General features: G+C 44.9%; 1 protein-coding gene and 1 long non-coding RNA gene across 2 annotated transcripts; one reads left to right on the forward strand and one right to left on the reverse strand.

The window, feature by feature from the left end:
- Positions 1–12,125: 12,125 nt before the first annotated feature.
- Positions 12,126–19,987, forward strand: CCNB1 (cyclin B1). The gene is made up of 9 exons (XM_025448277.3): positions 12,126–12,325; positions 13,094–13,264; positions 13,369–13,515; positions 16,240–16,422; positions 17,486–17,644; positions 17,856–18,092; positions 18,377–18,517; positions 19,069–19,179; positions 19,766–19,987. The coding sequence occupies exons 1-9, from the start codon at positions 12,305–12,307 to the stop codon at positions 19,871–19,873; spliced, it is 1,278 nt and encodes a 425-aa protein (XP_025304062.1). The 5' UTR covers positions 12,126–12,304; the 3' UTR covers positions 19,874–19,987.
- On the reverse strand, positions 14,599–17,654 carry LOC125753960 (uncharacterized). Its single transcript, XR_007406969.1, has 2 exons — positions 17,517–17,654; positions 14,599–16,371 (listed from the first exon to the last, which is right to left on the reverse strand). It is a non-coding gene; the product is annotated as an uncharacterized LOC125753960 (long non-coding RNA).
- Positions 19,988–20,795: the final 808 nt, after the last annotated feature.

Here is a 20,795-nt window from a genome sequence, read left to right on the forward strand (position 1 = left end):
ATGACTGATATTACATTTTCTGCATATACAAATTCAGTATTCTGTTATGTTTTTTTTCTTCTCTATGTTGCGGTACACTTAGGCACACGATGAAATACATTTAAGCGCTTAGTTCAGTGAAGTGAGGATATAAAACAGCCGGAACTCCGTGCAGGTGGGAGTATGAAATGAGGCAACCACTCTGGAGAACTCTTAAAACATGTGTACCCTGTGACCCCACAGTTCTGCTCCTAGGTATTTAGTCATGTTTACCCAAGACATGGAAAGGTGTGTCCACAAAAAGACTTGTACAAGGATGTACATAGTCGTGATAGCCAAAAACCAGAAGCAACCCATGTATCCATCAATAAAAAGTAAGTTGCAGTGTATTCATAATCGAACACTACTCAGATTTTTTAAAAATTACTGTTTCAAAAGTACAGGTAAATCTCAAAAAACATGTCAAGTGAAAAAAGCCAGACTCCTGAAATCCAAGAACATAGACTAATATGTAGCGCTAGAGCACAGAATGCTGACGGTTTAAGTCGGCAGTCTCTAGGGTGGGTCTTTCTAGGCTAAAGTCAAGGTGCTGCGGGACTGTGTTTCCTTCTGGAAGTTCTAGAGGACAGTCTACGTCCTGGCTCATTCAGAGTGTTGGCCAAACCCAGTGCTTGTGCTTGTAGGACTGAGGTCCCCTTTTGTTCGTGTTCCCAGGGTCTAGAGGCCGCCTGCATTCCTTGGCATCCTCCGTCTTCAAAGCCGGCAGCTGTGGGTCCCGTGCTCCTCCTACCTCAAGCCCTGTTTCCTTGCCCACGGTTCCATCTTCCTCTGATGCACCTTTCTGGCCCCTCTTCCACTTCTAAGGACTCGTGGTTCTATGAGGCCCATCCAAGTAATCCAAGATAATGTCCCTATCTCAAGGCCACCAAAGCCCTTTTGCCATGTAACCTATCCAAAGGTGTGTTCGTATCCGCAGGTTGTAGGCATGGCAAAGACATCTTGAGGGCCAGTGGCTCGTTAATCTGCCTACTACGTGGCTGCCTTGGGGAGACCGAATTTATTGCAAAGGGGCTCTTTTTGAAATGATGGGAATGTTCTATGTCTACATCTAGCATAGGTATATAATTGTCAAAATTTTTTAAATTATAATTTACTGCATTTTCTTTAAATGTTCTTTTTTTTTTATTTTTTTATTTTTTTAATTTTTATTTATTTGATAGTCACAGAGAGAGAGAGAGAATGAGGCAGAGACACAGGCAGAGGGAGAAGCAGGCTCCATGCACCGGGAGCCCGACGTGGGACTCGATCCGGGGTCTCCAGGATCGCGCCCTGGGCCAAAGGCAGGCGCCAAACCGCTGCGCCACCCAGGGATCCCCTTTAAATGTTCTTATAACTTGCTAGTGATAATTATTTTTTTAAGAGGAAATTTTTTTTTAAGATTTTTTTTTTTTAATTTATTCATAGAGACACAGAGAGAGAGAGAGAGGCAGAGACACAGGCAGAGGGAGAAGCAGGCTGCATGCAGGGAGCCCGACGTGGGACTCAATCCTGGCTCTCCAGGATCACGCCCTGGGCTGCAGGCCGCACTAAACCACTGTGCCACCCGGGCTGCCCGTGATTGTTAATTTAGAAGCTACTATATACTAGGCACTGAAGAAGCAGTTTACATAACCATTTCCCAGCACTCTGGTGTTATCACAGCCTGGGTGTGTATCATCACATAACTGCACAGCCCCGGTGGCTCAGCAGTTTAGCGCCGCCTTCCACCCTGGGTGTGACCCCGGAGTTCCGGGATGGAGTCCCACATCGGGCTCCCTACATGGAACCTGCTTCTCCCTCTGCCTGTGTCTCTGGCTCTCTCTCTCTCTCTCTCTCTCTCTCTCTGTGTGTGTGTCTCTCATGAATAAATAAATAAAATCTTAAAAAATAAAATAGGGTAGATGACAGCTCCTTCCGGCCTCTGTCCCAACGGGAAAGCAGTAGTTACCGGGCATCGGTAACAGGGAAAAGCCAATGAAGAGATGCATGTCAGGAGAAAGATGAATGAACTAATGCTCTGGGCTCAGAAGAGGAAGAAGAGTCTCCCGAGAAGATTAGAAAAGCTGGGGACGCCTGGGTGGCTCAGCGGTTAAGCGCCTGCCTGTGGCCCAGGGCGTGACCTGGGCTCCCCGGATCAAGTCTTACGTCGGGCTCCCTGCATGGAGCCTGCTTCTCCCTCTGCCTGTGTCTCTGCCTCTCCCTCTCTGTCTCTCATGAATAAATATATCAAATCTTTTTTAAAAAGAAAGAAAAGCCTTTATGGAGGAGGGGGCATAGGCTGTTAACAACCAGGGGGAAAAGCCCGCGGGTCAGGTGAGGTTGAGCTCCACTGGTCCCCGCGCCTCGCGGCCTACGCCAGGACAGCTCACGCTGGCTTCGCTCCCTCGGAGCCCCCCAGGGCGGCGGGGGCACCTCCCGGCTGCTCCCACCTCCGACTCCAGCAAAGAGCCGCTGTGGAGGTCGCTGGGCGCCTGGAGGCCCCAGGTGGTGCACGAGCCCTCGGCCACCAGCGTGCAGAGCCTGGCTCTGCTGTCCACACCACACGGGAGTGCTGCGCCTCGACACCCCTCCCTTCCTTCTTGCCCTTTGACCCGTCTGATCCGTTTCTGTTCTCTTGCCCTCGCTCAGCACCCTGCGCCCACCAGGAGCAGGGGAGCCAGGCCTTGGGGGTGTCCGGCCGGCTCAGTCCCCGAGCGGGCGGCTCTCGATCTCAGGGTCACAAGTTCGAGCCCCAATCTGGGTACAGAGATCACTAAAAAAAATAACAATAACAACGTTAAAAATGAAAATTAATTAAAAAATAAATAGGGTTGGGATCCCTGGGTGGCGCAGCGGTTTGGCGCCTGCCTTTGGCCCAGGGCGCGATCCTGGAGACCTGGGATCAAATCCCACGTCGGGCTCCCGGTGCTTGGAGCCTGCTTCTCCCTCTGCCTATGTCTCTGCCTCTCTCTCTCTCTCTCTGTGACTATCATAAATAATAAATAAAAGAAAATAAATAAAATAAATAAATAGGGTTTGTAACAAGGTTTCTCAATGCAGGATGGTTAGCCACAAGCTACTTCACCTCGGGACGGTTGGGGTGCAGCTGACTCCCAGTGGGTGCGAACAACCACCACAAGGCCGAGGACCCAGTTCCCCTTGTAGCAGCGGGGATCAGTCACTGCAAACAGCCTCCTGCTGAGAAGCCTCTTGCAGGACAGCCAGCCCAAGAAAAGTTGAAATACATATCGACCACACTCTAAATAGAACAAAAACTGTTTTTCACTGCTTTCTCAAGTACCAGTTGTGTCACCCTCTTCCTCTGTAAACATATCGGGGTGCTCCCCAGGCCCCCAGGCCCACACTCCCACGCACAGCAGGGCGGGAGTAGAAGCAGAGGGGTCTCCAAGCTTCTTGCTCTCTCAACACAGCAACCTGTTACCTTTTTTCTGTAAAGATTTCTGTAAAGTCCCAGAGCCTGAGCGCCCCAACTGGTGAAGGGCATTGGGGATCCCTGGGTAGCTCAGTGGTTTAGCGTCTGCCTTTGGCCCAGGGCGTGATCCTGGAGACCGGGATCAAATCCCACATCAGGCTCCCTACATGGAGCCTGCTTCTCCCTCTGCCTGGGTCTCTGCCTCTCTCTCTCTCTCTCTCTGTGTCTCTGTCTCTCATGAATAAATAAATAAAATCTTAAAAAAAAAAAAAAGATTTAAAAATTCTTAAAGTTCCAAGAGGGGAAAGCACAGCAAGATCCAGAGACGCATCCTCCTGGGCTTGCCCCCTGAAACCGGCTGCCCTGAAGCTAGGGGCTCCCAGGACTTGCCACTTTAGGGAGCCAAGAATTTTCCTTTGTCATTTAAGCCAGTTGCCCTGGGGCCCTTATCACAGGGGAGCTCCGGTGCAAATGCGCTCTTGGTTTTTTAAACCCACGTCCCCCTCCTCCCCCGACCCCGCCTGTGACAAAGGAGAGAGGGAAGAAGAGAGGCTGCTGAGAGACAGAAATCTTATCTAATCCAATCATGTATTGTAAGACTTTATCTTCACATCTGCAAGAATGTGCACCTTGACAGCGGTTATCCCACGACATAAAACATAGTGACAACTAAAAAAAAAAAAAGTATTGGTTGTACAAACTTGACTTATTCATAGTTTGAAATAAAAAAAGATTTAAAGATTCTTTTAAAATGTCTGTACTTCTGGAGGTGCCCAAAGTGGCTCAATTAGGCGGTTAAGCAGCTGACTCTTGGTGAGAGCTCAGGTCAGTGCTCAGTGGGGAGTCGGCCTCCCCTCCTTCTCCCCCTGCTACTCTCTTTCTCTCTCTCTCTCTCTCTCTGCCTCTCTCTGAAATTAAATAGATAATTTTTTTTAATGTTTTTAAATAATACAACTGGGCGCCTGGATGGCTCAGTCAGGGAAGAAGCGTCTGCCTTGGGCTCAGGCCATGACCCCAGAGCCTTGTGATCGAGGCCCGGCCCACATCCAAGGCCCACATCCGGCTCCCTGCCCAGCGGGGAGCCTGCTTCTCCCTCTCTCCCCATCAGGCTCCCTTCCTCTGTCTCTCTCTCAGATAAATTAAATCTTTTAAAATAATAATAATAAAACTTAAAAAAAAAACATTTGTACTCTTTTATGTGCAGAAAATATTTTTAAAGGACACCCAAGAGCCTTTTACTGTGGAGGAGTACTTAATTTTTATTGTATAACCTCCTTAACTGTGGTTACGTGTAGCATCTAAAACCAGGAAGAAAGAAAGAAGAAAGAAGAAAAAGAAAGAAAGAAAGAAAGAAAGAAAGAAAGAAAGAAAGAAAGAAAGAAAGAGAAATTAAGAAAGGAAGGAAAGAAAGAAAGAAAGAAAGAAAGAAAGAAAGAAAGAAAGAAAGAAAGAAAGAGAAAGAAAAAGAAAGAAAGAAAGAAAAAGAAAGAAAGAAAGAAAAAGAAAGAAAGAAAGAAAGAAAGAAAGAAAGAAAGAAAGAAAGAAAGAAAGAAGAAAGAAAGAAAGAAGAAAGAAAGAAAAAGAAAAAACTGCTATCAACAATTCAAGGGACAGTGGTAAGAGCTAGCTCAGGGGTACGCCCGCTGTGCAGTGGCTGGCTCAGTCGGTGGAGTGTGGACTCTTCCTCTCTGGGTGGTGACTTCCAGCCCCAGGGTGGGCCTGCAGCCTACTTTAAATAACAAAAAAAAAGGCAAGTATACACTAGCTGTACCAATGGAACCCTGTCCCACTGAAGAAATTGCTTCATCATGCATTCCCAGGGTCCTTTTCACTTCTATCTCCATCTCTGTCTTAGTGGGAATATCCCTGATTTTCAGCCACCATAACCACTCCCTCCCTTCAATGTGACCCTTTCTCCAGTTACATATGTGCGAGTATTCATTTATCTGTTTATTTTTAAAGGAGATAGAAGTTCATTGAATACACCGCAAGGGACAAGTGGGCAGGACAGCAGAGTCTGCTATGCCTGCTTTTAAAAAGTCAAATTGAAAAAAAAAAAAAAAAAGAAAAAAAAAGTCAAATTGGGGTAATCCCTGGGTGGCTCGGTGGTTTGGCATCTGCCTTCAACCCAGGGTGTGATCCTGGAGTCCCGGGATCGAGTCCCACATGGGGCTCCCTGCATGGAGCCTGCTTCTGTCTCTGCCCATGTCTCTGTCTCTGTCTCTCTCTCTCTGTGTCTCTCATAATAAATAAGATCTTTTTAAAACATAAATAATAAATAAATAGTCAAATTGTTCTTTAAAATATTGAACAAAATGGACCTCTCCTTGTGCCCCATTCCTGCTCTCTAAAAGGAACAGCTTTCTATTCCTAACTGCAATTTGCCATTGCAAATTAACTGCATTAATCTCAATATTATCCTTACACTGCTATTTTGGGGGATACACAGGTATTTTTTTAAGATTTACTTATTTAGGGATCCCTGGGTGGCGCAGCGGTTTATTGCCTGCCTTTGGCCCAGGGCGTGATCCTGGAGACCTGGGATCGAATCCTACATTGGGCTCCCGGTGCATGGAGCCTGCTTCTCCCTCTACCTATGTCTCTGCCTCTCTCTCTCTCTCTGTGACTATCATAAATAAAAAAATAAAATAAAATAAAAAATGATTTACTTATTTATTTAAGAGGACAAGGTGAGGGGGTGGGGAGCAGGGAGCCACACCGCCCCGGGGCTCCGGGGCTGCATCCCAGGACCCTGAGACCATAATCTGAGTGGAAGGCAGCCGCCTAACCGACTGAGCCACCCAGGCACCCCTGGGACGTACAGTTTTTAAAGATTGCCCGGTAGCTCCTTGCAATGGAAGATGAGGGTTTGGCGGTTTTACACCACACCGGCACACAGGCACGTCCATAGGCATCCCTCTCTCTCTTTCCTCGCCTTCCCAATACAAGTTGAATCATAGTTTTTGGTTAACTCAATATTCAGTGTTCCTCTTATTGTGACTGTGTGTAATTTACCACAGTGCCCTATGGACCCTATTAGGACTACATTCCCATCTTTTCTTTTAACAACTTCTAGCTTGTTCCAGATTGACTATCGCTGTGTCTGTTCTCATTTGCTTAGTGTTTTTCTGTGCCTGCTACTAATTCATCTCCAATTTACCAGAAGTGTAAATCTCTGCTCACTACCTTCAAATACATCAGATGATAAATTAATTTCTTTCTTTCTTTTTTTGCTTGGAGAGTGTCCCCTTTAGAGCCCACCATCCTTGTTCTACTCCACCATGGCCTGACCTAGCTTGAGGCCTAATAGATTTTATGTATGTATGTATGTATGTATGTATGTATTTAGAGACCATGCCTGCGTGCAAGCAAGGGGATGGGCAGAGGGAGAGAGACTGTGCACTGAACGGGATCCTCATGCAAGGCTCCATCCACGACCCCAGACCCGGACCTGCGTGGAAATCAAGAGTCCACCACTTAACTGACCAAACCGTCCAGGCGCACCGAGGTCTACTGGAAAGAGCCAGGCTGGGATCCTCAAAGTCTTTGGAATTTCTTTTGCCTTCCTGCTGTGTTTTAGATCCCACATCGAACTCTTTTAATTTTCCTCCTTGTTTCGGAAGACTACACACCAATAATTTCCTAAGAAAAGGTACAGGGGCGGTAATGTTTTAGATGTTGTAAATCTGAACACGACTTTATTCCATGTTGTGATTATTGGATGGTTTGTCCGGGTACAGAATTATAAACTAGGGATCCCTGGGTGGCGCAGCGGTTTAGCGCCTGCCTCTGGCCCAGGGCGTGATCCTGGAGACCCGGGATCGAATCCCACGTCGGGCTCCCAGTGCATGGAGTCTGCTTCTCCCTCTGCCTATGTCTCTGCCTCTCTCTCTCTCTCTGTGACTATCATAAATAAATAAAAATTAAAAAAAAAAGAATTATAAACTGAAAATCATTTTCCCTGAGAATCTTCTAGCTTTCAACCTTACTATTGAAAATCTAATTCCATTCTGATTCTGGATCCTTCGTATATGCAATCTGACTTTGTTTCCTTTTAGGTTCTTTCCTTTATTCTTAATGTTATATATCAGCACAGCACAGTGTGTCATGGGATCTATCATTTGTTCATTTATTTTGCGAAAAGCTCAGACGTGAATGCATGAAACTAATGTTCTTTGGGTCTGGGCAGTTTTCTGGTATTATGTATTTAACGGTATCCTCTGAATTTTCTCTGGTCTATTTTTCTTGAACTATTAGTTGTGTGTTAGACATTGTGGAATGAGCTCTAATTTTCTTATTTTTTCTATGGTCTCTTTGTCTTTTTATCTTTTTTTCTGGGAACATTCTTTTCTTTCAAACTCCCTGCCTTTTTAATTTTTGCTGTCATATTTCTAAGTTCTGGGGCTCTTTTATAAACTTGCTTATAGGTGAATTATTTTTATTTTTCTGATGATATGGGTTGTAAGTTATTTTTATTTTTTAGCTTTCTACTCCTTGAATTGCTTGTTCACGGAGTTTCTTTTTTTGTTGTTTTGGTCTCTTTCAAGTTGGACCATTTCCTCATATGTCTGGTGCTCACTGGCTGGCCATTAAGAGTGAAGAGTAAGATGCTAAAATGTTGATCAGAAGCTCAGGGTCAGTGTGCAAGCATGTCAAGTAGTGAGTGTTGTTTTCAGGGTGACCGAACCATCTCTTCATCTCTTTGCACACCCTAACCATCAGTATTTTTGCGACTTTTTTGTGGGGCTGGTCCATTCCCCAGGGAATCATGCTCTTACCTCATTTTGGAGGATATAAGCTTAGCTACCTGCATTTAGGGGACTGAGTGGGAGAAAGAAACTGAAGGACTCACCATTTGGTATCAAAAAATTTTATTTCAGGGGATCCCTGGGTGGCGCAGAGGTTTGGCGCCTGCCTTTGGCCCAGGTTGTTAACCATGGAGACCTGGGATCAAGTCCCATGTTGGGCTCCAGGCATGGAGCCTGCTTCTGTCTCTGCCTCTCTCTCTCTCTCTCTCTCTCTCTCTGTCTATTTCTATCATGAATAAATAAATAAAATCTTAAAAGAAAGAAAGAAAGAAATGTTGTTGTCACATTTAAAAAAAATTTTTTTCAGGGGCTCCTGGGGGGCTCAGTGGTTGAGCATTTGCCTTTAGGTCAGGGCATGATCCCAGCGTCCCGGGATCAAGTCCCACATTGGGCTCCATGCATGGAGCCTGTGTCTCTGCTTCTCTCCGTGTGTCTCTCATGAATAAATAAATAAAATCTTAAAAGAAGAAAAATTTTATTTCATCCTCATCTTGCCTGGTGTCTGAATCCAGAGTTCCTTTAGTTCAGCATCCCTGAACATAAACCTCCAGTTGTCAGCTGGGACCAGAAAGAGGCCACACTCTCACTGCACTCAGATGTGCAGGAGAGAAGCTACTAATTCTGTTTTCAGCTCCACCTACAACCGCCAATTTCATAGGCTCCTGGTACCTCCAGTTCCTGAAATGTGTGCTTCTTGGGTTTCCACTGCCAGCTTAGATTTCAACTTTCTTGGGCTGTCTGCTACTTCCATTACCCCTTATTGAGTTGCTTTTCTGCTTCCAAAATGTTGCCTTTAGTGTCTCCTTCCCTATCCTTGCGAGTTACCCATTTTTCTTAAATCCCTTTACTTTCTTCGGGGAGAAACCAAGCCGACATGTACATTCAGTCTGTCATGGTACCCACTGCTCCCTCCGTGAAACTTGGCCTTCTCTCTTCTGGGACACCACTGTTTGATCTCCTAACCTCTCTGATCTTATTGCCCAATTTTCTTAACTGGCTTCTCTTATTTTTCAATCTTTACACATGGAGGGCCCCAGGGCTTGCTCCTGGTGTGTAGGCTTCTTTACATTCCTTCTCTAGATGACCTCCCTCTGTGTAGGGATTTAAATGCCATCTACAGGTCCACAGCCATTAGCTCCCACCCTGAGTCGGCCTGGTGGACATCTCCTCTTGCATATCTTTAAGCATTCCAGATGTAGCGCAATTCTTGATCTCCTACCCACAACCTGCTACCCATTAAAAGCTGCTCATCTTTAAGTGGGCAGTCTTTCTGTTTCAGTTACTCAGGCCAAAACCTGAGTTATCGCTCCCAAGTATGCAAGCCACTAAGACCCAACAAATCTACCTCCAATATTTATCCAAAATCCATCTCTTTCTGTCTCGTGCTACTAGTACCCATCCAAGCCATCATCTATTGCCTAGTCAGCTGTGATAGACTCTTCAGGGCTCCTCTTGCTCCCCCTGCCCCCAATCCACACACATCGTCTCTACAGAAACCCTAAAGTAATTCTATTGAAGGATGATTACACCACACCTTGGCTTGAAACCCTCCAAAGGCTTCCAAGGCACTTCCATAGCCCAAACTCTTTACCTTGGTCTACAAAGACTGGTAGAATTTTATTTTTTCCAATTTCTTCAATCTCACTTCTACTCTGTCCTCTATACGTCTAGCCTTACTGGCTTTGCTGAACACGACAAACCCATTCCTATTGCTAGGTTTTCACAGCTATTTCCTCTATTGGGAATGTTCCCTTTTTTGTCATTTAAGCCTCATGTTAAGAGGAGTTACATCACTTTCCCAGACTGTCCTAACCACCAAGTCTAAGGTAGCTACCAAGTGACTACAACCCTCCCTTCATTCTCTGTCTAACCCTTACTAGCATCTGGCTTTTTTTTTTTCTTTCTTTCTTTTTTCCCCCACTCTGCTCACTTCTTTCTCCTACTGAAATATAAGGTTTGTGAAAGTGAGGATCCCTGTTTTGTTCAGAGCTATATTCCTAGCACTTAGAACAGGGCCTGGTATGTAGTTAGCGCTATTGGCCACAGGAGAGAACATTGAGTTTATTGACTTCACATTGAGTAGTTCATTGAGGAGAAAGTCACACAACTTGTTTTTAAATATTTTATTTATTTATTAGGAGAGACACATACAGAGAGAGAGAGAGAGAGGCAGAGACATAGGAAGAGGGAGAAGCAGGCTCCCTGTGGGGAGCCCAATGTGGGACTCGATTCAGGGACTCCAGGATCACCCTGAGCCAGAAGGCAGACGCTCAACCGCTGAGCCACCCAGGCATCCCTAGTTTTTAAGTGTTATAAAGAAAGGGGGTGATCATGGTACTTAGGCTAATTAAGCATCAAAAACTATCATACCAAATAGAAATGAGTCTATAGATGTGTACATAGTTGGCAAGATTTCTCAAGTTTGGCACTTGTACACTATCGACATTTTGGGTTGGGTTATTATTTGTGTGTACTTGGGAGGGTGGGAGCTATCTGATGCATTGTAGGAAGAGCCATGGGAACCATTCCAGATTAAAGGAAGCTAAGTGTAACATCTGGCCCTAGACTGCATCCTGCCCTGGAGGAGGGAAAATATTATGAGGGATCTTATTAGATCAACTGACAAAACTGCAGTATAAACTAAGTTGCATGAAATACTGTAATAACGTAAACTTATTAAGTTAATAACTATTGTGGTTATGTAAGAGAATATATCCTTTTCTTATAGGCAGTACACACTAAAGAATTAAGGATAAAGGGCCATAAGTACATCAACTTACCCTCCAATGTTTCAGGAAAAAATTAATTTTAATTTAACTTTTTAAAAAGATTTTATTTATTTACTCATGAGAGACACAGAGAGAGGCAGAAACACAGGCAGAGGGAGAAGCAGCTTTCCTGTGGGGAGCCGGATGCAGGACTTGATCCCAGGACCCTAGCGTGACACCCTGAGCTGAAGGCAGATGGTCAGCCACTGAGCCACCCAGGTGCCCCCAGGAAGAAAATGTTTATAGACAGATGTAGATATTTATATACAGAAAGAAGTAAATGATGGAGCCAATGAGGTAATATGTCAAGCATACTTGAATCTAGGCAAAAGGCATACGTGTGTTATTCGTAGTATTTTTGTTTGCAACTTCCCTAAGTCTGAAATCATTTTCAAATACAAAGCTAAAACAAAAGATTGGCTTTGGGAAGCAACTGGATTAAAGTAACCTGTCAGGTTAAGAAGCTGACAATATTCTTAAGAGGCCATTGGTGTTGTGGAAACATCAGGGAGCCAAACAGCAACTGAAGTTCATTTCCCGTGTTACTAATTTGTGACCCTGGGAAAGTCACTCAGAGCCGCCCTGAGCTCTGGTCCCTCACCCAGAGGGCTGCTGCTGAATGTACATTAAATCAGCCTTTCCTGCTACATGCCAGGCACAAGAGGAAAGTGTGTAACAATACGTCGCACTGGGGGCGCCTGGGTGGCGGGGTCCCGGGATCGAGTCCCGCGTCCGGCTCCCTGCAGGGGTCTCTGCCTCCCTCCGTGCCTTTCATGAATAAATAAGTAAACTCTTAAAAAAAAAAAAAAAAAAGTAAACTCTTAAAAAAAAATACGTAGCACTGCTCCTCAGATTCTCCACGTCGGGCCGCGCGGCCGTCACTCTCCTTCGCAGGACAGCAGCCCACGGCGAGGGCCCCAGGCGGCCGAGCCCCGCGCAGGTGCACCTGCAGCGCCCCTCCAGGTGGCCGCGCGGCCGCCCCGCCCGAAGCCCCGCCCCGCCGAGGCCCCGCCTCCTCGCGAACGTCCCCGCGGGGTCGCCCAGGAAACGCGTTCGCGGAGGAACCGGCAGCGGCCAATGGGAAGCGAGCGAGTGCCACGAACCGGCCAATGAGGGGGCAGCAGCGCGGGGTTTAAACCCGAGGCGGCCGGGCTCCTCCCGGCGTGCTGCGGAGGAACGGCTGTTGACCCGCGGGCCTCGGCTCTCGGCTCCCGGCTCCCGGCTCCCGGCTCCCGGCTCCCGGCTCCCGGCTCGTCGGCGGCTCCCGCGCTCTCCTCTCCCCCCGTGAAGACGCGGCCATGGCGCTCCGGGTCACCAGGGTGAGCTGCTGCGGGCGGCCGCGGCCCTGCTCCGCCCTGCCCGAGCCCCCCCATCCCCCCCGGGCACTAGGGCGGCGATTCGGGGAGGAGGATGGGGGCCTCGGTGGGTCCGGGCACGGTGGGGAGCGACGGGAGCGGAGGGCTGGGCTGGGCCGGCCCGGATACAGGCTTGGCGCGAGGGGAGGGCGGAGGAGGGTCGACGGGAAACCTCTGGTAAAAATGTGGTAGAAAGGGGGCACCTGGGGGCTCAGCGGTTAGGCGTCCGCCTCGGCCCAGGGCGTGGCCCCGGGTCCCGGGATCTAGTCCCGCGTCGGGCTCCCCGCAGGGCGCCTGCTTCCCGCCTGCCTGGGTCTCTGCCTCTCTCATGGATCAATAAATAATACATATTTTTAAAAAAGTGGTAGCGCGCCCCTGAGTGGGCCCCCACCCACCCGCCGCCTAACCCTGCTTCCCGGAGAGAAGGTGCCTGCCTTGGGAGGCTTTTCAGATTTCCTTTCAAATGTAAATTGGCGATATTTTAGGTTCCCCGGGGACTCAACAGGCAGCCCCTTAATAGATAGGTGACCAGGGGGGCTTGTCACAGCCCAAGCGTAGATCCTGGAGCCCTGGTTTCCCTTGAGAACCCATTTTTTACCGCCAGCTTTTCCTCCGAGTCAGTGTCGTCGTCCGTCCCCCCCCCCCCCCCCCCCGCAACTTAACTAACCAACCCTTGACTTAACTCTAACCTGGCTGGGCCAGTTCTCAAAAAGGGGGTTTTGTTTCTTTCAGAACACAAAAGTGAATGTTGAAAACAAGGCGAAGATCGGTATGGCAGGGGCAAAGCGGGTGCCTCTGGCCTCTGCTGCAGCCTCCAAGCCCGGCCTGAGGCCAAGAACTGCTCTGGGAGACATTGGTAACAAAGTCAGTGAACAACCACAGGCCAAACTGCCTCTGAAAAAGGTAATTGTCTTGCTGACCCAGCCTCTCTGTGAGGGTCCACCTTACCGCCGGAACCCTTGATGGAAAAACATGTCATTTTCTCATTTTCTCCCTTCCACCCATAGGAAGCAAAAACTGCGGTTCCTGGAAAAGTCATTGCTAAAAAAATACCAAAGCCTCTGGAGAAGGCACCTGAGCCTGTCCCTGTCCCGGAACCAGAGCTGGAACCTGAGCCGGTTAAAGAAGAAAAACTTTCGCCCGAGCCTATTTTGGTAAACTTACTTTGCCTTTCTCCATGTGTTGGTTGGTTGTCCTCTCAGCACATGGAGTAACATTTGAACAAGTGGTAATGCTAGTAGCATAGAGTGCTCAGCAGTCTCTGCTCTGCGCTGGAAGTGCTTTTAACTGACACAATCTTTACATGGACTCTTGTATTACTACCTCTACTTTTTAGATAATGGCTTAGAGAGGTATTTATGTAACTTTTCAAGGAGTCACACGTCTAATCTATGGCACCCATGATGGCCATCTGGCTTCAGAACCTAGGCTCTTCATCATTTTGTACACTGCCCCCTCCCTGCTATTAATGGTATTGAGTGATAGGTGCATGAACCAAAAGTTTGACTGTCTTTAGTTCAAGCCATCTGACTAGAATTTATTGACTGAAACAGATTATCTTGAATCCTTTCCCTCTCTAATGTGGCCACTGAATTAATAAGCCTGTAACACTGGGATATATAAAGGTGTTAAGCGGAAAAAAGATGTAGCTTTTCAGAGAGTAGGTGAGTTAACAGCCTCAAAAACTAAGAACTTCTTGAATACCAGTTAGGGAAATGTGTCCAATCCTGGGAAGGAGAAACAGGGCACCTAGAAGGGGCTTTTTTTTTTAAGATTTTTTTTTCTTTATTCATGAGAGACCCAGGGAGAGAGAAAGAGGCAGAGACAGGCAGAGGGAGAAGCAGGCTCCATGCAGGGAGCCCGATGTGGGACTCGATCCCAGGTCTCCAGGATCAGGCCCTGGGCCGAAGGCAAGCACTAAACCGCTGAGTCACCCAGGGATTGAAAGGGTTCTTTTGCTGAAATTATAATGAACTGTATTTAATGAAGCTCTAGTTTTTATTTTTCCTTATTTTATTTGAGAGCGTGAGAGAAAGTGAGCATGAGCAAGGTGAGAGGCAGAGGGAAAAGTAGACTGAACAGGAAGCCCTATGTGGGGGCTGGACCCAGATCTGGACCCCAGGATCATGACCTGAGCCACCCAGACTCTAATTTTTAAAATGTAGTTAAGGAGCAACTCTACTTGCTAGGTGGGATGATACCCACTTCATGAATCACTTAATAAAGACCATTACATCTTTATATTTATTTATTTATTTATTTAAAGATTTTATTTATTTCTTCATGAGAGACACAGAGAGAGAGAGAGAGGCAGAAACACAAGCAGAGGGAGAAGCAGGCTCCATGCAGGGAGCCCGACATGGGACTCGATCCTGAGTCTCCAGGATCACACCCTGGGCTAAAGGTGGTGCTAAACCATTGAGCTACCCGAGCTGCCCTACATCTTTATTTTTTTTATTTTATTTTTTTTTTAATAAGACACTTTCTTAAATTTTTTAATTTTTTTTTATTATGATAGAGAGAGAGAGAGGCAGAGACACAGGCAGAGGGAGAAGCAGGCTCCATGCACCGGGAGCCCAATAAGGGACTCGATCCCGGGTCTCCAGGATCACGCCCTGGGCCAAAGGCAGGCGCCAAACCGCTGCGCCACCCAGGGATCCCTGCCCTACATCTTTAAATTAAGAATCAAATAGTTTAAGCCAGTTGAGAAAATGATCTATAAAAGTCATTCAGCCTAGTTCCTTATATCTAAGAGTCGGAGATTGGAGGATATTGCTTTATTTTTTATTTATTTTTTTTAAGATTTTATTTATTATTTATTCATGAGAGACAGACGGGGGAGGGGGGGGCAGAGACACAGGCAGAGGGAGAAGCAGGCTCCATGCAGGGAGCCTGATGTGGGACTCGATCCCGGGACTCCAGGATCACGCCCTCAGCCAAAGGCAGGCGCTAAACCATTAAGCCACCCAGGATCCCCAAGGATATTGCTTTAGTATTGACATTCTGGACATAGCACATGAAACCTGTAGCACGCACAGTCTTTTGATTGGCCATACCAAACTCTTATGTGAGGTTTCCTTGAAGGTCCCATACTGTTTCTTTGCTTTCCCACTTGCTGAAAAAGGCTTTTCGCTCTCTTGTACCTTTTCATCTGGCAAAGCGGCTCAAGCATGAAATCTTGAAACTTTCCCTAACTTCCCTCACCCTTGTTCTTAGAATCAATCTCCTCACTTCATTACTTTTCTCGTCTAGATTTAAACCCCTTTGAGAACACTATAAAGGCAGTGCCTAGCACAGAGCTTAACTGGAAGAAAATGCTCGATAAATGTTTGAGCAAAGAGAGAACTGGAGCTTGAGGGAAATAGCTAATAGTAACAACGAACGAACTCAGTTAATCCTTAGTAGTCAGGACAGAACTTGTGTTTTCCTGGGCAGTGAGAAGCAGTCCTTGATTTGATATTAAAGACTAAAGACAAAAATTAAAATAAAATAAAATAAAATAAATTAAAGACTAAAGACGGTCATTCATTTGGATTGACTTCGTATGACACTGATAGAGATTATTTATTTAGTCATTCCCTTCAGAGGAAAGTCTAGAATGTGATTTGGTTTGATTTTTCTCTGTTTTACTCATTAGGGTTTAGGTTCTGCTCACTTAAAATTGGCTCAGTCTGTTTTGGCTTTTGTTTTTTGTGACTAAGGACTAAGGATAAATTGAATACATGTGAAAAGAAGATGTTTCCTTTAAGAAATGAATCATGAATGATAATATGTCTCTTTAGCAGTTGGTCTTCTGAGTTAGTTCCAGTAATTGGGCCTTCATTCCTGGATTGTATGCTCCTCTTTGCTATTATTTCAAAAGATCTCTTTGTTTTAAGGTTGATACTCCCTCTCCAAGCCCGATGGAAACATCTGGATGTGCTCCTGCAGAAGAATATCTGTGTCAGGCTTTCTCTGATGTAATTCTTGCAGTGAATGATGTAGATGCAGAAGATGGAGCTGATCCAAACCTTTGTAGTGAATACGTGAAAGATATTTATGCTTATCTGAGACAACTTGAGGTCTGTATTATTTTTAGAATCTTTTTTTTTGAACTGCATTTGACCCTTAAGACATTGTTTTTTTATATATATATATATATATTAAAGATTTTTATTTATTCATAGAGATGCAGAGAGAGAGAGAGAGAGAGAGGCAGAGACTCTGTCCACGGTCTCCAGGATCACGCCCTGGGCTGCAGGTGGTGCTAAACCACTGCGCCACCGGGGCTGCCCTCTTAAGACACTTTCCACTCACAGTCTACAATGATTCAAGCAGGGTGTGAGCAGCATTTCTTAATAGTAGATCCCACTTCCAAATTCCATTCACTGAGTACCAAACATCAAAAGTCAGTAACCAAACCAAGGATATCTTTATCTGTCATTATGGCTGTAGTTTGTTTTTTTTTGTTTTACCAGTTCTTAGATTTATTTATGTATTCATGAAAGACACAGAGAGGCAGAGATGTAGGCATAGGGAGAAGTAGGCTCCATGCAGGGAGCCTGATGTGGGACTCGATTCCAGGACCCTGAGGTCACGTCCTGAGCCAAAGGCAGATGCTCAACTACTGAGCTACCCAGGTGTCCCTTTATCTGCCTCTTTTTATTTTTTTTTTCTCCATTCTTTTTAGAATTCTAACTTAGGCTGAATGGGCTTAGGAGACATATGTGCTGATCCTTGCTGGTTCAGTCTTTTTCTCTATGGCATTTTGGGGGTTTAATTCCTAGAGCAGGTTTTCCAATGGATTGGAAAGTAGCTGCTGTTCATTTTCTCTACTTCATACAGCTCAGATTTTGGGTTTGAGTCATAAGTAAAAAGATCTGAGATGATAGCATGATACCTTTGTGATGAAGTGGGAATGTGGGCAGGTAGCAGTGATGGTAGGTTGAACATAGTAAGTCAAACTGTCATATTTAATGTTTGCTTTCTAACACAGTGACAGCTATTTGTAGTGACCATATGAGTAATTAAGTTGAGGACTGTTGGAGATTCTGAACTCTGAATTACTATTCTGTGGTGACTACTATTTGTGGTCAGAAATGTCACATGAAGTCTTACTTCTAAAGGATAATCATTCTTTTGCAGGAAGAACAAGCAGTCAAACCAAAATACCTACTGGGTCGTGAAGTCACTGGAAACATGAGAGCCATCCTAATTGACTGGCTAGTACAGGTTCAAATGAAATTCAGGTTACTGCAGGAGACCATGTACATGACTGTTTCCATTATTGATCGGTTCATGCAGGTGAGCATAATTCAGTAATTGAGGGTTCTCCCTTCCAGGGTCCTAGCAGAATTCTAAGAAACAGATTTTTTCAGTTAACATCTGTCTTGGATAGAGTGTCATTAATTAAGATTGTGCTGTGAGAGTGTTTTTCCATGTCCCCTTCATAGCTCTGTTGTCTCCTTTTTCGAGTACGTATTAGTTATTCATCCCGTTGGAATTCCCACTGCAGAATAACTGTGTGCCCAAGAAGATGCTGCAGCTGGTTGGTGTCACTGCCATGTTTATTGCAAGCAAATATGAGGAAATGTACCCTCCAGAAATTGGTGACTTTGCCTTTGTGACTGACAATACTTACACTAAACACCAAATCAGACAGATGGAAATGAAGATTCTAAGATCTTTAAATTTTGGTCTGGGCCGCCCTCTACCCCTGCATTTCCTTCGGAGAGCATCTAAGATTGGAGAGGTACATACTTCTTTGGTAACCTTTGGTATGGTACATCACGAAATACTGCGAATCAAGCAGATCTCATTGAACTGACTTAAAAAAGAATGCATGAGATGTGTAGACAAAGATATTGTTTGTTTCCAATCAGGCTACATATTAATATTTTTATTAAGGCCTTCCATGGGCAGTTGCGTTTGAGAGTTTATAGACAAACATTTGTAATTACAGTTAATGGGCATATTGGTTATTGCCAATTACAGAATTCTCTGCAGCAGTTCAGAGAGCTGTGGCTTTTATTTCAGGTTGATGTTGAGCAACATACTTTGGCCAAATACCTGATGGAGCTATCTATGTTGGACTACGATATGGTACACTTTCCTCCTTCTCAGATTGCAGCAGGAGCTTTTTGCTTAGCGCTGAAAATTCTCGATAATGGTGAATGGGTAAGCTCTGTACCACAGACCTTGGTTACCCTAAGCTTTTATATTGTAAGTGATGTTTGCATGAATACCAGACTGTTTTCATTCAAGGACGATTCAAATGGCTTCTAAAAATAGGGCATCTACTGAGAGAATGATTAAAAATTGTATCTTGTTTGCTGTGTGTTTGTAGGATACTCCCACTTAATCACCTAACTTTATCCTTCTCTACAGATAAAGACACTTGGAGCAAATGATATGCTAAAAGTTTATTCATAATCCTTGATTCACCAAGTATTTCTCCTATGTGCCCCGTGCTATCCTAGGCTCTAGGAGTGGAACTATGCATGAGGAAGTTGGCGTCAAAGAATTTGAGCATATGTGTAGAATAGATTTAAGCACAGGATCCTAGAGAAAGCATGAAAAAGAGAGTACCTGAGGAAGAAAGCATCTTAAGTTTATCGTAAATTTCAATTATAGTCAGTCCTATGGAATCTCTTCCTACTCTTTTAATATACAGAAATTGTATGAAAAACATTGTTGAGCATTTCTAACATTAACTTTTGTTGCCCTAGACACCAACTCTACAGCATTATCTGTCCTACACTGAAGAATCCCTTCTAAATGTTATGCAACACCTGGCTAAGAATATAGTCATGGTGAATCGTGGGCTTACAAAGCACATGGTAAGTTGGGGGCACCATAGGATGTTGCGGTGAAGGTGGGAGGTGGTGGGGAGTGAAAATACTTAAGACTTCATATCTGCAAATGCAAGGCTTATTTTTCTTCCTTTTCAAATTTCTTTTAGAGAGAGAGAGATGGGAGGGGGTGGCTGCAGGGGGACAGAATTTTTAAAAATTTTACTTTAATTAACATTCAGAGGTAGAGTTCAGTGATTCATCAGTTGTATGTAACATCAGTTACATCATGTGCCTTGCTTAATTAATTTCCATCACCCAGTTACTCCCTCCCTCTCCCCTTCAGAACTCAATTTGTTTCCTATAGTTAGGAGTTTCTCATGGTTTGTCTCCCTCTCTGATTTCATCTTATTTTATGGAAGAGAGAATCTTCAACAAGCTTCATGCCCAGCACGTACCCCAGTGCAGGGCTCAGTCTCACAACCCTGAGATCATGGCCTAAACTGAGCCATCCAGAGGCCCCAAGGCATAGCTTATTTTTAAGTAGTTGATGTTTTCAGTGAATATCTGCACCATTGGATCTTACAGTGTTTTCCTCTTTCACTTCATTAATTACTATGCTTTTCTCTTCCAGACTATCAAGAACAAGTATGCCGCCTCTAAGCATGCTAAGATCAGCACTCTGGCACAGCTAAATTCTGCACTAGTTCAAGATTTAGCCAAGGCTGTGGCAAAGGTGTAACTTGTAAACATGCATTGGAGTATTGTAATATCTGCAAATAAAATTGGCACCATGTGCCATCTGTATATATTATATGTTACCTTTACTTTTAATAAAGCTTGTGGTCCTTTTTAACTTCTTACACCTTAACTCATTTGAATGTGGCTACTTTTCTACTTGAGGATAACCTAAAAGTTGTGTTAAAGGTCTGATGGGGAGTATAAGAAGTGCTTTTCAGTTTGTCGGGACCCAACTCACATACGTAATTGTTATTTGTGTGGTTGCTGTTTTACGTATCTGGCTTTGCTTTCTTAATATGGATTACTATGGTCATGAAGGCATTTAAAGCCCTTCTGTAGGGCATACTGCTCATAAGCCAAATCATCTTGGAGAATATGTAGCCTCGTTCTGCTTAAAAGTCTGCCACTTAATCCCTAAAATCCCCGTTTTCGGTTTCTTCTGGGTGGTAGCCATAACTCTTAGGTAGTTTTTACTTCTACCTCTACCACTATTTCTTAAATTATCAATTGTAGCTAGTACCAATTTTTTCACTTGGAAAAATAAGAACTTTATATTCTAATCCTACTTTACTTTTTCATTTTATTGATCAAATAAAAGTGGATCCTCAAAACATACAGAAGTATCTAAAAAAGTTAACTTACTCCTTACCCCCCACTCCTACAGCTCAATCTCATCCATCAGAAGGTACCAACAGTTTGGGATGTATCCTTCATGCCTTTTATAAACACAGACATGCATCTAAATTGTTAGAGGAATTTCTAAGAAATGGAATCATTCTCTACAAAAGCAATTTCTTTTAACATGTAGAGGCCTTGCCTGGACTTGGGCATTCCATTCCATCATACGGATGTGCTGCAGCGTATTCCATCATTCTGCTGGTGACCTTCACATTGCTTTTCCTCTTTGCTCCTACAGACAGAAG

Source organism: Canis lupus, chromosome 2, assembly GCF_003254725.2.
Source record: "Canis lupus dingo isolate Sandy chromosome 2, ASM325472v2, whole genome shotgun sequence".
Lineage (NCBI taxonomy): Eukaryota > Metazoa > Chordata > Mammalia > Carnivora > Canidae > Canis > Canis lupus.

Excerpts from the sequence above, each read along its gene's own strand:
- CCNB1 (XM_025448277.3), top strand. The coding sequence starts at position 12,305 with ATGGCGCTCCGGGTCACCAGG. Across the intron at positions 18,093-18,376 it reads GAGCATCTAAGATTGGAGAG|GTTGATGTTGAGCAACATAC; the intron begins GTACATACTTCT and ends CTTTTATTTCAG. Across the intron at positions 19,180-19,765 it reads GTGGGCTTACAAAGCACATG|ACTATCAAGAACAAGTATGC; the intron begins GTAAGTTGGGGG and ends TTTCTCTTCCAG.